The sequence below is a fragment of the Sprattus sprattus genome (assembly GCF_963457725.1).
Source record: "Sprattus sprattus genome assembly, chromosome: 1".
NCBI classification, from domain to species: domain Eukaryota; kingdom Metazoa; phylum Chordata; class Actinopteri; order Clupeiformes; family Clupeidae; genus Sprattus; species Sprattus sprattus.
Window position 1 is genome coordinate 54,934,725 of NC_137920.1, and position 13,088 is coordinate 54,947,812.

The 13,088-nt window shown below is 41.8% G+C and overlaps 1 protein-coding gene across 1 annotated transcript; it reads right to left on the bottom strand.

Moving 5' to 3' along the window:
- Positions 1 to 5,347: 5,347 nt before the first annotated feature.
- Positions 5,348 to 12,715, bottom strand: tbx2a (T-box transcription factor 2a). Its single transcript, XM_080848978.1, has 7 exons — positions 11,901 to 12,715; positions 11,205 to 11,472; positions 9,850 to 9,996; positions 8,996 to 9,072; positions 8,657 to 8,826; positions 6,847 to 7,430; positions 5,348 to 6,484 (listed from the first exon to the last, which is right to left on the bottom strand). Exons 1-7 carry the CDS (start codon positions 12,260 to 12,262, stop codon positions 6,062 to 6,064), a joined length of 2,031 nt encoding a protein of 676 aa, XP_080705104.1. The 5' UTR covers positions 12,263 to 12,715; the 3' UTR covers positions 5,348 to 6,061.
- Between the last annotated feature and the right edge of the window lie 373 nt (positions 12,716 to 13,088).

The window sequence follows — 13,088 nt, forward strand, 5'->3', positions numbered from 1 at the left end:
CTTCTTGTCTCTGCTCAGCTAGTGGGTACCACTGAGGAAGTGTGTATTTGAAACTTTATGAAGCTGTAGTTTACGCAGGCTAGCTATTCCCACCTAGTCACGTAGCTGCTTCCCATTCCCCTCTCGGGAGGGCAGTGTGCCATAGTGGATCCACATGGAGAAAAGATTTCCCCTGTCACGCAACCATCAGCAAGGTTCACTGGCTGGGTATTGTGAGTCAGGTTTATTTTATGTGGAACACATGTCCATTAATGACAGACACAGAGCATGCGTGGTTTCCTGGTCCGTGACATTGTGGGAATGATTATAGAGGAGCGGAGTGGGGGTCGTGGGGGGGGGGGGGGGGGGGGGGATGGGAGGCGGTGCGCCGCGGTGCGGCTGGGTTGTATGCTTTGACATTAGTGTTGCTTTTGATCATGCCGCTTACCAAGGTGGCGCTGAGGAAACTCAGACTCAGCCCTGGCATAAGCTTCGGCACCAAAACATTTCCCACAGATTGCAAGCGAGACAGAGGCGCACTCTGCAAGGCCTCCGGAGCCAATAACTTGGGCTTTCTGGGCACAACATGAGTTTTGTCAGCATAATACTAACCTACAATACCACATTATGGAAACCCGGTAAATTTTCTCTGCATGGAGTCTTTGCAGTGAAATAAATACCCTCAAATCACCTTCATACTTAACCTTTATAATATGAACTATGGAATGTACTCCAAATAATCACAAGCGCAGCAGGTGTTTTACAAAGGTGAGAAAATAGCCCTGCCTACGACTGTACTCAGACCACTGGTTCAGCAGTTAGTTGTTCTGGCATTTGCCTGAAACATTAACAGTTGGAGCAGCTGCTAGACACTAACTACCTACAATTTTGTTGTGCAACGAAAGACATGTCTGGAAATTAAACTTTTATAATTTCCTGCGCAGGTAAGCTATGTTTATTCTTGTTGCTTGGGCCATGAAAGCAGTCTGTCATGTGTTATTGATTAAATATGCCTTGTAAATAGACACATAAATCCTCAGTGAATGTGACAAACACCTGAGAGGCTTCACTGAGAGGCATGATGTACAACTCAGGACAGGTAGTTTCTCTGCTGTCATTGCTGTGTGGTGGCGTAAGGAAGTCCTCTTCTGCGTTGAAATGTATCCTCAGAGAGGCTGGCAGTGTCCTCAGGTTTCATGAGAAGGACTGCACCAAGGCGTTGGGTTATGGAGTCTGTATGTTTCTGAAAAATCTGGTACGAATTTGCCGTTCAACGACATCTTTTAACTTTTTATGGCATACAAGAAGCTATGCCTGTAAAAAGATATGGCCTCACTACTTGGAGAGCCGTATGTGATGCACACTACATGTGAAAATCTTAGACCATGCCAAACTGCACAAGCGATGGACTATTTACTGTTGTCTTGATTAACACAGTACTTTACTTATTCAGGCATGTATCTGTGTTTACATTCAACTGGAATGGAAGAGGAGAGTTCTGCTGCATGCATTTTTTTTTGTGAATGTCATCCTTACAGTTTCAGGAAACTGACAAACAGTAATAAACAGAAGTTGTTTTGATTGACTATTTACCACAACAATGGGAAGACTGTCCATAAACAGGCACGAGGGTGGCCTTTGTGAACGCAGCAATGACTTTCCTGCTCATACTTTTTATTGTCCTTCAGGACTGCAGAGACAGGGATGGTCTGGGTTATCTGTCATCTAAAAAGCTCCTGCTCAGGCCTTTCACTGCCTTTCACTGCCTAAGGCAGAAGCAATAGGTTCTTGTCTGACACGTGCTTATTGCCATTTCTGCCGTGGAAAAGCAAATACTTTTGCTACGATGGAGGGCACTTATGAAACAAATCCAGAACCAGGGGCTACTTAATATCTGAAATACAAACGAGAAGCAAAAATAAATTCATATCCACGCAGATTAATCCTTTGGTAAGAGAACAAGCTCATGGAAATAGCGGATCTTGATGAACATTTAGAGGAAATAAAGGTAAACTGTAAATTTTTGCCATTTTTGGTCTGTTTCTCAGATTGGCTTTTATTCCCAGAAGAGGGCGATATCTCACTGAACTACTATTAACCACAATAACCTCCACCAACTGCACGGTGATGTTGAATTCCTTCTGTGCCACTGAACACCGTCCAATCTGACTGTAGTCTTCACGGCATGTATTACAGGCTGCTGTGCCACTGAGCACCGTCGTATCTGACTGTAGTGTACACAGCATGTATTACAGGCTGCTCTATGTGTGTGGTACAGAATGAGCTCAACAGCTCAATGTCGCTTCACAAGCCAATAAATGACTGACATAGTTTTGCGGTTTGGGTTTTCTTTTCTTATCATCAGATGATGTGCTTCACCTCCAACAGCTTTGTTCAGTTCCGTTTACACGTCTTGGTGCAGGACAGGCCCCTGTTCTATTTTCAGGGCCTATCGACTTCCTGGCCTGGTTATCTCTATGAGAAGATCTGTCTCCACTCGAATGCTCAATGGTTTTTCAGCCAGTCTCTGTTGTCTGTAGGCAGTATGGGGGTGGACTCTGTGCCTCGACCTACAGCACGCAAGACGCATGAAGCACAACAGACTCTTATCTCGAGTCTTAAAATGCTGGTTGGGTCGTATTCTGACAGATCTTTTACAGAGTTTTACATGGACTCGTGGTGTAACAGACACATATTTTGACAGTTAGGGTTCATCCTTGAAACACCAAGACACCACCGGCAGAAACAATAGCATTGTTTGAAACAAGTGAGGGGAGTGGGATTCCTCTGAATGTTAACGTTCACGTCACAAAATGTCAGACTAGTGAAAGTTATTTAAAAAGCCAGCCAAGTTTAAAAACAAATACTAACGCCGCTCCTACTGTTCTCCTACTCCTACTGTATTTGTAAAAGCCATAACTTCATGAAATATGGAAATATATGCAAGCATTCCAGTGAGCAAACTATAGAGAATGTTTTCATAACATGAACACAGGGGAAACCTGAAGCTCTGTGAGGGGATCAGTTAGTTTCTCATATCAGTGAAGTAACAACAGAAATCCCTCCTTCTAGTTAGATGACGAAGCTGAAATCTCCATAAAATATTGTAAGAGGCCTGTTATTATAATGAATTTCCAGTATTAAATAGAAAAATCTGACATCCGGTGAGACAACATGGCCTATGGCCTATGGCAAAGGGTTTTTGGTGAAGTTTTCACAGGAGCCGATTGATCAGTCATTGACTAATTGTTTTGGACAAAGGTTTTTTTTTTTTTCTCATGTCAGGAGTGCAAGGTCGGGAATTTCTCTCTGTTAATTGGACATAACAGAATGCAACAATGGCCTCTTAATAAAATGAGTTTTGTGATTATCAGTGAAGAGAGCAGAGAAGAATAGGGGCGAGGGGGCTCTCTAATTAGGAGCTGTGGCCCTCCAGATCGTGGCCAGCCTTTGTGCGCGGGTGTGTGGAGGCTGAGTGGCCGGCAGGCAGGCGACAGGCGCCAGTTCCCGGACAAAGGACTGTCTGGTGCTGAAGTTATGAGGCGTCCCCTACTTTGGTCCCTGCGAAAATCCCTGCCGTGGCTCTTAACCCCTTCACTGTGACAGTGACATTTTTCTCAACTCTCTCTCCCTCTCTCTCTCTCTCTCTCTCTCTCTCTGTCTTTACCTCTCTCACTCTCTGTGTATCATTCCCCCCCCCCCCCCCCTCCACTTTCCTCTCACTGGGCATGCACGCATACACACATACAAACAGAGAGCGAGAGAGAGAGAGAGAGAGAGAGAGAGAGATGTATTCATATAGGCCTACTTTTGGACTACTTGTAAAAAACCTCTGGAATTATGGCTTATATAGGCAGTTTTGCAACAATGCCTTAAACAATTGCTGTAATATAACTTCAACCTGGTCTATGTCCTCTACGACCGATGTCAAGGAGTTTAAGGCCATAGAAAGTACAAAGGAAATAGGTTATTGTAATGCGGTGACAAGCAGGGCGATAAAAGTTCCTAGCTGAACACAATCGTGTCTATAAATACCATAGATTGCTATTCTCCCTCTAAATATAAGCAAACAGATCCATCCGGGCCAGAGTGAAAAGGAAACTGAATCTAAAACATTTATCACCAAAAATTCCAAAATAAGATGCAGGAATTTCTACGCACTTGTGGTGCATGACAAATGCCAAAAAATGGAGAGAAAGAAATACTACTTTAAAGATATTTTTTTTTCCTTTTACCACAATTTCTCAATGGGAACAATATAGACGTTGTGTTGTGTCAACACACACTGCTAATTTCCGCTTGTATTTAAAAAATGGACATTTGAAAATATAAAGTGGAAAAATAAGCCTTATAAATACACGTGTATGTTTTTAACTTCGCTGAACAAGGTTTATTGTTGTTTTGTCACAGTATTTCCCCATTGTCCAGATTGTCTGATTGCCATCAAGACGCCAATTTCTGGGACTTTGTCTTTGTTATTTTACATGCCAGTTTGAATATAACGCCGTTGATTAAAATGACAACGGTAGAGGCGCAACAGCCTGTAGTTGTGTCCTGCTAAACCAGTGACCGTACCTTGCAGCGGTGTCTTGACAGTGATAAATAGGCTAGTAGTAAAACGTAACGTTAGAAAATATTTTGTGAAATTATGGTTCTTCTTTATGACGACATTTGCGTTAAACTTGGCTTATATTTAGCTGAGAAAAGGCTTAACCAAATGGCTACGGTAATAACAGTAATTCATTAGCAAGGCAATTGTCAGCGTCATCGTTCAGTAGTTATCCAGCCGTCAACGAAATCCAATGATAAATCAGGGAAATAATTTGAGTTTGAATGATTCCAGAATGGATTTAATTAAGTTTGTTATCAAAATGTTTTAATACATATTTGTGTCCACTGTGTTAGTTTAGCCACGTTGAAAAATGAGAATCCTTTTTCCTTTCTTAACAAGGTTTTTTTCAGTGGGCATCCATCTAACATACTTAAATCAGGTTTGAGTTCAAGTCAACAAGTGCAGCCCATTTCAAAAATGCGTCTCTCATTTTCAAAACAATTAAGCCAAATGGTATGGTAGATTACTGCATGGAGGGAGCTGCCATGAAGCAATTATACAACAGAAAGCAAATGAACAACACATTCTTTTTATTGAAAGAGAGAATTCACGAAAATGATATCCATTTACCCGAACATCCAGAACAAGAGGCAAATTTGAATCTGTCTGAAAATTGTAAATGTCACTCGTGCCAGATTAAAAAGAAACCTGAGTTTTCCCTGCATATATTGCATTACTGTCTCAAATGGTTTATATAACAACACAATGTTTTATTATGTTTAAAAAAACAAAACAAAAAACATAATGAGAGCTGGACAAAATCATGGTGGTAGTCCTTTCCTTCACAGGTCAGGTAGCCTTAACAGCAATGCATCACAAATACCCAAACACATTCGTTTCAAACAACCAAGCACTAATTAGTATTTATTTACAGTATATTGTCATGTAAAAAGTAATATATTTATATAAATGTAACAAATTAAAACCTAACAATATTTACACATCCATGTACAGCTTTCAATAAATTAAGACTTTGTCCTTCAATGCACTGAACATATTTACAACAATATTTTAACATAAATAATAAAAAAAACAGGGTCCCACACACACACCAGGTAACCAGCAAGTATGTTTTTTAAATCCATAATCTTTCATGCTGATCTCAGCTTTACCCATCCCTTTTACAATGCATATTTGGATGTAGCTATGTCAGGATCCCCACACAACCATAGACCACAATCTCCTTCATCAGGTGGCTTTGGTCAGTCAGTGGATGCCTGGCATGTGCTCCTTTCCTCACTCAGCCACACTTACACCATAAGCTGCCATCACCTTAGATAGACAAAGCAAAGGTATAAGCTGATCATCCTGTTGTGACCAGTCCTACCAACCATGAGGGGAAATGTGACCACCTGCATACGTCATCTGGCTGTACGTCCAACATCCGACAAAATAACTCCACTCTCTGTCCAACACCCTTGCTTGACTTGCTGCACAAGGGTACAGAACATGGGTGTTTATGAGAATCGGTTACTTTGGAGACTCCCGGCCTGATGACGCCTCCTTCTTCTTTTCGAGTCCGCTCACCAGCCTTTGTATGTTTTGTAACTCGTTCGTAGAATCCTTCACTGTGGTTTTGGGAGACCCAGTCCTCTGGCTGGCCGATGACTTAGAGCTATGGTGTTCCGACACCGGGCTCGTCTCACGACTGGCCGGTACTGAGGTCTCGGATTCGGTGTTCATGCTGCCTGGAAAGCAGTGGGCCAGTAGGTTAGCGTTCTGCGGGATGGACATGGGGAGCTGGTAGGGGTTGAAGCGCAGCCGCTGTCGTGAGTTGCCCAGGAAATGACTCCTGCCGCCACCAGAGGGCAGACCAGATGCTGCTGCTGCTGCTGCGGCCATGTAGGTGTAGGGGTACGGAAGCAGTCCCCCGAAAGGAGGCATCGAAATACCCTGCAAAAAAACAAAACCCCATTTCAGTGAGTCACAGATAATCAGGTTAATTAGCAGCTGGTTAATGAAATGAAAAACAGGTTAAACTTATAAACGTAAACATTCATTCCACTTCAAGTGCCATGCCATCTTTTGATGCTTGAAGTTCCAGACTAAAAGGTATTTATGCATTATATCAAGGAGGTTTTAGAGCAAAACATTAACAGATAATTAACTTTCTTTGCCTTTCTTAAATATAATTTCAAGTGGGCTGTCTATTCTTTATGAAATACTGTCATACATAACTGACAAACTGAGGTGAGTGCACATTATCCCAAAACACAGCCCCCTGCCCCCACCAAAGAAACAGTACACGTGTTTACCTGAGAGGCCAGCATGTGCTGGGATAAGTGGAAGGGGAATGCACTTGAGCTGGCACTTTGAGGTGACAGGCCTCCATTCTCCAGGCCTGCAGCTCCAGACATAGAGGCTAGCAAGTGGCCCATGCCCATAGTGGAGAATGCCCCCGGGTTCATAGCGAACTGCCCCGGGTGGATAAACAGTGGCGTTCCGGTGTTCATGGGGTTATAGAAATGCTGGCCGTGCAGACCGGAGAGGGCCAGACTCTGCAAGTGACTCACGCTAAAATGTGACGGACTTTCTGTCATCACCGGAGAAAAGCTCTCTTTGACCGCGCCCAGGCCAGAGCACTCAGTGTCCTTCTTGGTGGGTTCGGATTCTTTTCGATTTGCGACATCTCCCTTGTTCTTCTCGGGGTTCCTGATGCTTAAAACGGAATCAGAGTCTTTCCTGGAATCCAAGTTGTCGTTCTTCTTGTCCACGCCTGTCCTGTCTTTCACCCTGTCCTCGCAGTGTGGGCTGAAGGTGGATGGGGACGCAGGGCCTGGGCTGGACTGGTCATCCTCATGGTCAAGTTCTTGGTCGCTTTCAGTGCATGTTCTGTCATCTGTTAAAATGTCATTGAAGAAAACGTCAGATTAGCTACAATCCCAATCAACAATATGTATCCTAATTATCAGTTAAATCATTATAGCATCAGTGAAGAGTATTTTGGAATGAACTGAATTTCCATCTACATTATACATTTCTCAAAGAAAAATATTTTCACACCATACTTGACCTTTAAAATATGTGTGCCATTTCAAACACATGCACAAAGTAACTAATTAGTTCAAATTAACCAAGAGCTCAGCGTTGCTCAGCGTGGCCATTTTTGTTTCAGTCTTATATCTTCCATGAAGGTCGTAACAGCTATAATTTCTGCTTTGGTTGAGTTGCTCTGCTATCTTGCTCCAAGGTCAAACCTTCCCAAGCTCATGCAGGTGCTTCATGACCTGATAGCTGACATCACCATTTTTGTTTGATGAGATACTCACTTAATGACTAGAGGAGGATTTACGCCTATACTCTTTCCAAAGCAGCCCAATGAAAAAATAATTGAAGAGTTGTATTGCTCTATCTGCTTGCCAAAATGCTGTTTTATAGCATTTCTGAACACACACACACACATAGAGCACAATACTGCATTATGCTTACTTCTAGTTCGTTTTTGGTCAGGTATTCCACCAAGCAACTTTGCAAGTACAAATTATATCAATTCCAGCTTCGTCAGATACCCCCTGCCAAAGAGGTGATTCAGGGATTACTGTGACCCCTTCATCATACTAACCCATGGTACTCCACTGATTATTTGTTTTAGTTTATGGCAAATACATTTGTCCATGTAATGGGGAAAAACACATAAAGATGATAGAATCTAAGTAGGTTTACCGACACATTCAAGGCATTTGAGACGTTTAGCATCGTTTTCTATGCAGTGGATTCTAACCAGCAAATGAGCACCTGAGTACTTATTGTGTAATCCCTCCCCCACCCCCATCATATCGACCACGGATTATACATTATGCATGTTCAAACCTGTTAATATTACAGGCGAGATGGCGAGCTGAGTGGGATTCCACTATCGCTTTTGTTTAGAGTGGGGAGATTATACTATTTAATGAACCTGCACACTGTCAGCAGGGCGGAGGACTTTTATAATCACTGGTTTACTTGGTGCTTTTTATTCTCAGATTAATCTACTCATATTCGATATCGGCAATACCACTTATCTAGCCTATACAACAACACAGGTTACTCTCCTTTCATTTCAGTGAACAAAACTGGACCTACCTCGACTGGTTCTGTTAAATGTAAGTGGGCTGGTCACGTCCCCAAGCGGGGAGTGAACGGAGTCCCTCCCAGTCGGTTGATCACAAGAGGAAGCATCAGAGTCTCCACCATCTCTGTCCACCTTGCACTGGTCCTCGTACATACGTAGCGATGGAAGGCTTAATTGTTTCCTACAAAACGGACAGAAATGAGTGCGCAGTTCAAGACAGCAACTCCACTAAGCAGTGAATACACCATTAATTGTAGTTTGCCATACGCACCGAAACATAACAATCGCTAGAAAATAAGATATGATGAACTGTAAAAGAAAACAATTAGTAGGAAAAGGCAGTAGGCTACCTTTTTTCTCTCCGCCCATTTCCTGTGTCCCTGAATCCTTTTGCGAACGGGTTGTGATCAATTTTTAACTGTGTGATCTGGAGGGATGAAACATAAGTAAGATTAAGTAAACATTAGAAAATTGTGGGAGAGAGTGAATACCCTTAACAGTTACTATTCAGTGATATTAAAATATACATTCCTGAAACGGTCCTTTATCAGCCGTTTTTTTTATATTAACTCAAGCGAGTCAACTCTTTCACACAACTTTTTGTCAATGGAGTCAACTTTATTTACACACCCTTTTTCACAGCAGGCGACGTGTACCCAGATGCCAAATACGCCATTCTAATCAAACGCCAATGGAACTGTAGGTCTACTGTGTCACCGTCTTAAAATACTAACTGAATAAATTATGAACGATTGCATCACAGAAATATCGTCGATTACAACATTCAGACTGTGGTAGATTGTAAGACTGGAAGAATCCCGCTAATCAATTGTGACTTTTGACCATAAACTTTGAAAACACTTTCGTGGACAACATCTCTTCAACGTCAAAAAAAGGTCAATGAAGTAGGCCTATCTAAATCCGATCTAGCTTAAATCAAAACATCTAAATGAAAATACATTACACTATTATACAGAATAGGCAATAGATCGTTTGCACATTTAGACCAACATATAGGCCTAATAGATTTTATTTAGTAGAAAAATCTATTACAGTAAAAAGGTCAAAACATGCATGTGCCTGATAGGCCTACGCGAACAGCTGTAGGAGTAGCTAGCCTACCTGATGAAACGCATAGCCTACAACTGTGCTATATATTTCAAATTAAATCTATAAATTGATGTATTTCAATCTTAAGCCTTACCTTGTCATTTTGATATGCAGTGACAGCGATGAAATCCGTCTCTGGAAAAAGATAAGTCCTGAAGGTGCTGTATGGAAGCTTCAAAATATCATTGGCTCTGACGATGTGAAAGCGGGGTTGGTATTTGTGCATGGAATTCAGTATAGTCTGTGGAAGGACAAACTGTAAATTATTATTATTAATATTTATAATGATAATATTATTTGCCAATGCTATTTAAAAAATAGCGTGGGCTTTTGTATCACTCGCTCACACACACACACACACACACACACACACACACACACACACACACACACACACACACACTCCCCCGTCTCTCCTCTCACACACATACGTAGCACATTATTATTGTGATTTTATTTTAAAAAACTTGCATTTAAATTTAAATATTGTTATGATTATATATATGATTCAATATTTTTATCCCATTCAAGCATACAACATTAAAGTGCAGAGAAACGCTTATTATATTATTCTAATTTACAGAAAAAAATATCGTAATATAGTCAGCTTGACAGGCCTACAGCACAATAAGTGTAGTCCTTCAGTTATTTTATCCCACTATTAGTAAAATACCATGAGACCCAAGCGTGTTATATGGAATGGTCAACAGATAGAATTAACTTTTCTCAAACTGGCAGACATGTATTTTTAAAACTGATTTCTTTCCAAGACTCTTTAAACTACCCTTAAGGGACAGAGAGCAAAAACACTTCAGGCATCCACGCATATCCCTCTTGTGCTTTCGACATTTCGACGCCCACTCTGAGGAGATCCAACATCAAGACGTCAAAGGTCGACTTAAGAGGCCCACAAATTCAATACAAGCCAGACTGCAAGTCTGCCCCTCTCCTTGACCTAGTCTCCTTTTCTGCCCGAAATCTATTAAGTGTCGCTGTTCTTTTTGTCCTTAACCAAACAGTCAAGGAAACAACCGAGCAGTAAAACAAATGTCTATTTCCATTAGTCAGTACAAATGGGCCTAGCAGGTTTTTTACCCTATCAAACCTTGAAAAGGGAAAACAAAAGGTGATCCAACCACCAGTTTTTTTAATCTCATGAAGCCCTGGGTCCGTCTGTGGCCTACTCTTTTATGAATTCTTCTCTGGCTTCGAAACTCATTTCTTCTCTTTTGCCAGTATCGTTTTAGGCTATACATGGCAACTGATTTGTATTAAATGATGCAATTCCTCATAGAAAAACTCGTAGATTCTAATTAAAGTAACCCTCAAAGAGATCTTAAATAATCACAACATTATTGCGCTGTATGCTGCATCTGGAAACACACAACAATCGCGACTTTAAACACTAGGCTACATATCGGGGCATTATAAAAAGTTAAAATAACTTACGAATCCATGCTTATCCGATATATTGTTCGTCAGCTTGAGTTTATGAAAAGTAACAGGCTTCGCCATCCATTGCTCGCCCGTAGCAGGACTGTCCGGATGAATGTACATTCGCTTGGGCATCTCCGGATCGGCTTTTCCAGCAACCATCCAACGAGAATTGTGAAATTTGTATCGACAGTCATCAGCAGCAACTATATCCATCAAGAGGATATATTTTGCTTTTTTATCCAGGCCATTTATCCGTGCTTTGAAAGGCGGAAACATTCTCCTGTAACAGACACAGGATAAGGACATATCCTCCATTTTAAACGTTTTAATAATCATAATGGTCACTCATTTAAATGAATTTGAAATGTATTTTAAATCTCACACCATATAATTATTCAGAAAAACTCTGGACTTTTTAATGTTATAATAACCTGAGGCGTTAACGGAGTGAAGAAATGTGTTGCAGCATAAATGAAATAGGACATGCGTATAAGAGTAGCCTTCTGCAGTTGCCAAACAAGTGAACGCTGCAAATTAAGGCCACCAAAACCTTCCACAAATACAGCTATTCAACACAAGACACAACTAACTAACAACCACTTCGTTCTATCGTTAGGTTTCTTGTCTTGTTTCTGGTATATCATTCGATCACTCACTATGAAGCCCATTTGGAGGTAAATACTGCGAAACACATGAAACGTTTCTTACCTTCCTGATTTTGTTATGACCATTTCGGTTCCAATTTTGTGAAACTGATCCCAGAGATCTTTCGCCTCTAAGATAACTTTTGGATCATCCTCTACGTCTTCCTCCGGTTCCAAGCTCTTTAGAGACCGAAGATGAGCCGCCTGGTGGTGATGCCCCAACGCAGCGTGCAACCCAGCCTCCGCCGCCCCACTGAGAACATGGTCCGATAGTGGCTTCGTCAGGGCACCGTGAGGCATCGTCAGTGCCGGGAAAAAAGAAGGCTGAGCAGCGGCAAGAAAGGCTGACATGGGGAAGTCAGCCGGCCGGTGAGCGTGGAAAGGGTGATAAGCCATGGTAGTCCCTGTGAAAACTGGATCTCTCATCGGTGCATCCAAAAAATGTCGTAATGAAATATTATATGTGTAGCCTATAGTAAGTTGAATCACAAAGCATTCAGCTCAGAGGAAATGTTCAGTTGTCGCTTTTGGCAGAAAGTGTGAGCCCGATGTCGCTGGCAAAAGCAACACACAGCCCCGTGACTGTGGTGGGAAATATCTGGTAAGCTATTCCCGTTGCCGATGCTCCGACAAAAGTAAAGATAATATCCTTCCAGAAGACAGTGTTCACGGTTTCAAAGTATAACCCAGGATCCCCTTCTTGTCCAGTTCCGTCAAACCGAAAAATAAAAAAACTCTCAAACAAAAAGGCAAACAAATTGAGCGCAGTTTATAAGCTCCAGGTCCTCTTGCCCCGTCAGAGTGAGTGTCTCGCATATTCCTCCCCTCTGTTTCCAGACACTAATGAAGCATCCCTCCTTGATTGCCGATTTTACGCTTTCTGGACCAATTGCAGAGTTCCATAGGCGTGGTTTTGACAGATTCAGCCAAGCTGAGGAAGGGGGGCAAGAAGGTGTCGGAAGCATTAGCAGTAAGAAAACATGTCAACAGAATAAAATATTAACCAATGACAAACTAAAGATCGGGAAACCCCACCCCCGAACTCGAGCAGACAACTAACTCAGTTTTCAGAGCAAGGCCGGTGAGGAGGGAATTTCGTCCGGTTGTTATTCTTAGCTATCTACGAAGTCCAAGCTCTATAGTGGATCAGCATCCCGAATCTTTCCCGGTCATGAAGTATGATATGCTACATCTTTTACGCGCTTACACAAATGTGACATGCTGTTTTGTTTACGATAGATAATGTGGTCAT

Excerpts from the sequence above, each read along its gene's own strand:
- tbx2a (XM_080848978.1), bottom strand. The coding sequence starts at position 12,262 with ATGAGAGATCCAGTTTTCACAGGGACTACCATGGCTTATCACCCTTTC. Across the intron at positions 9,073-9,849 it reads CTGCATATCAAAATGACAAG|ATCACACAGTTAAAAATTGA; the intron begins GTAAGGCTTAAG and ends TCATCCCTCCAG. Across the intron at positions 8,827-8,995 it reads AATGGGCGGAGAGAAAAAAG|GAAACAATTAAGCCTTCCAT; the intron begins GTAGCCTACTGC and ends TCCGTTTTGTAG.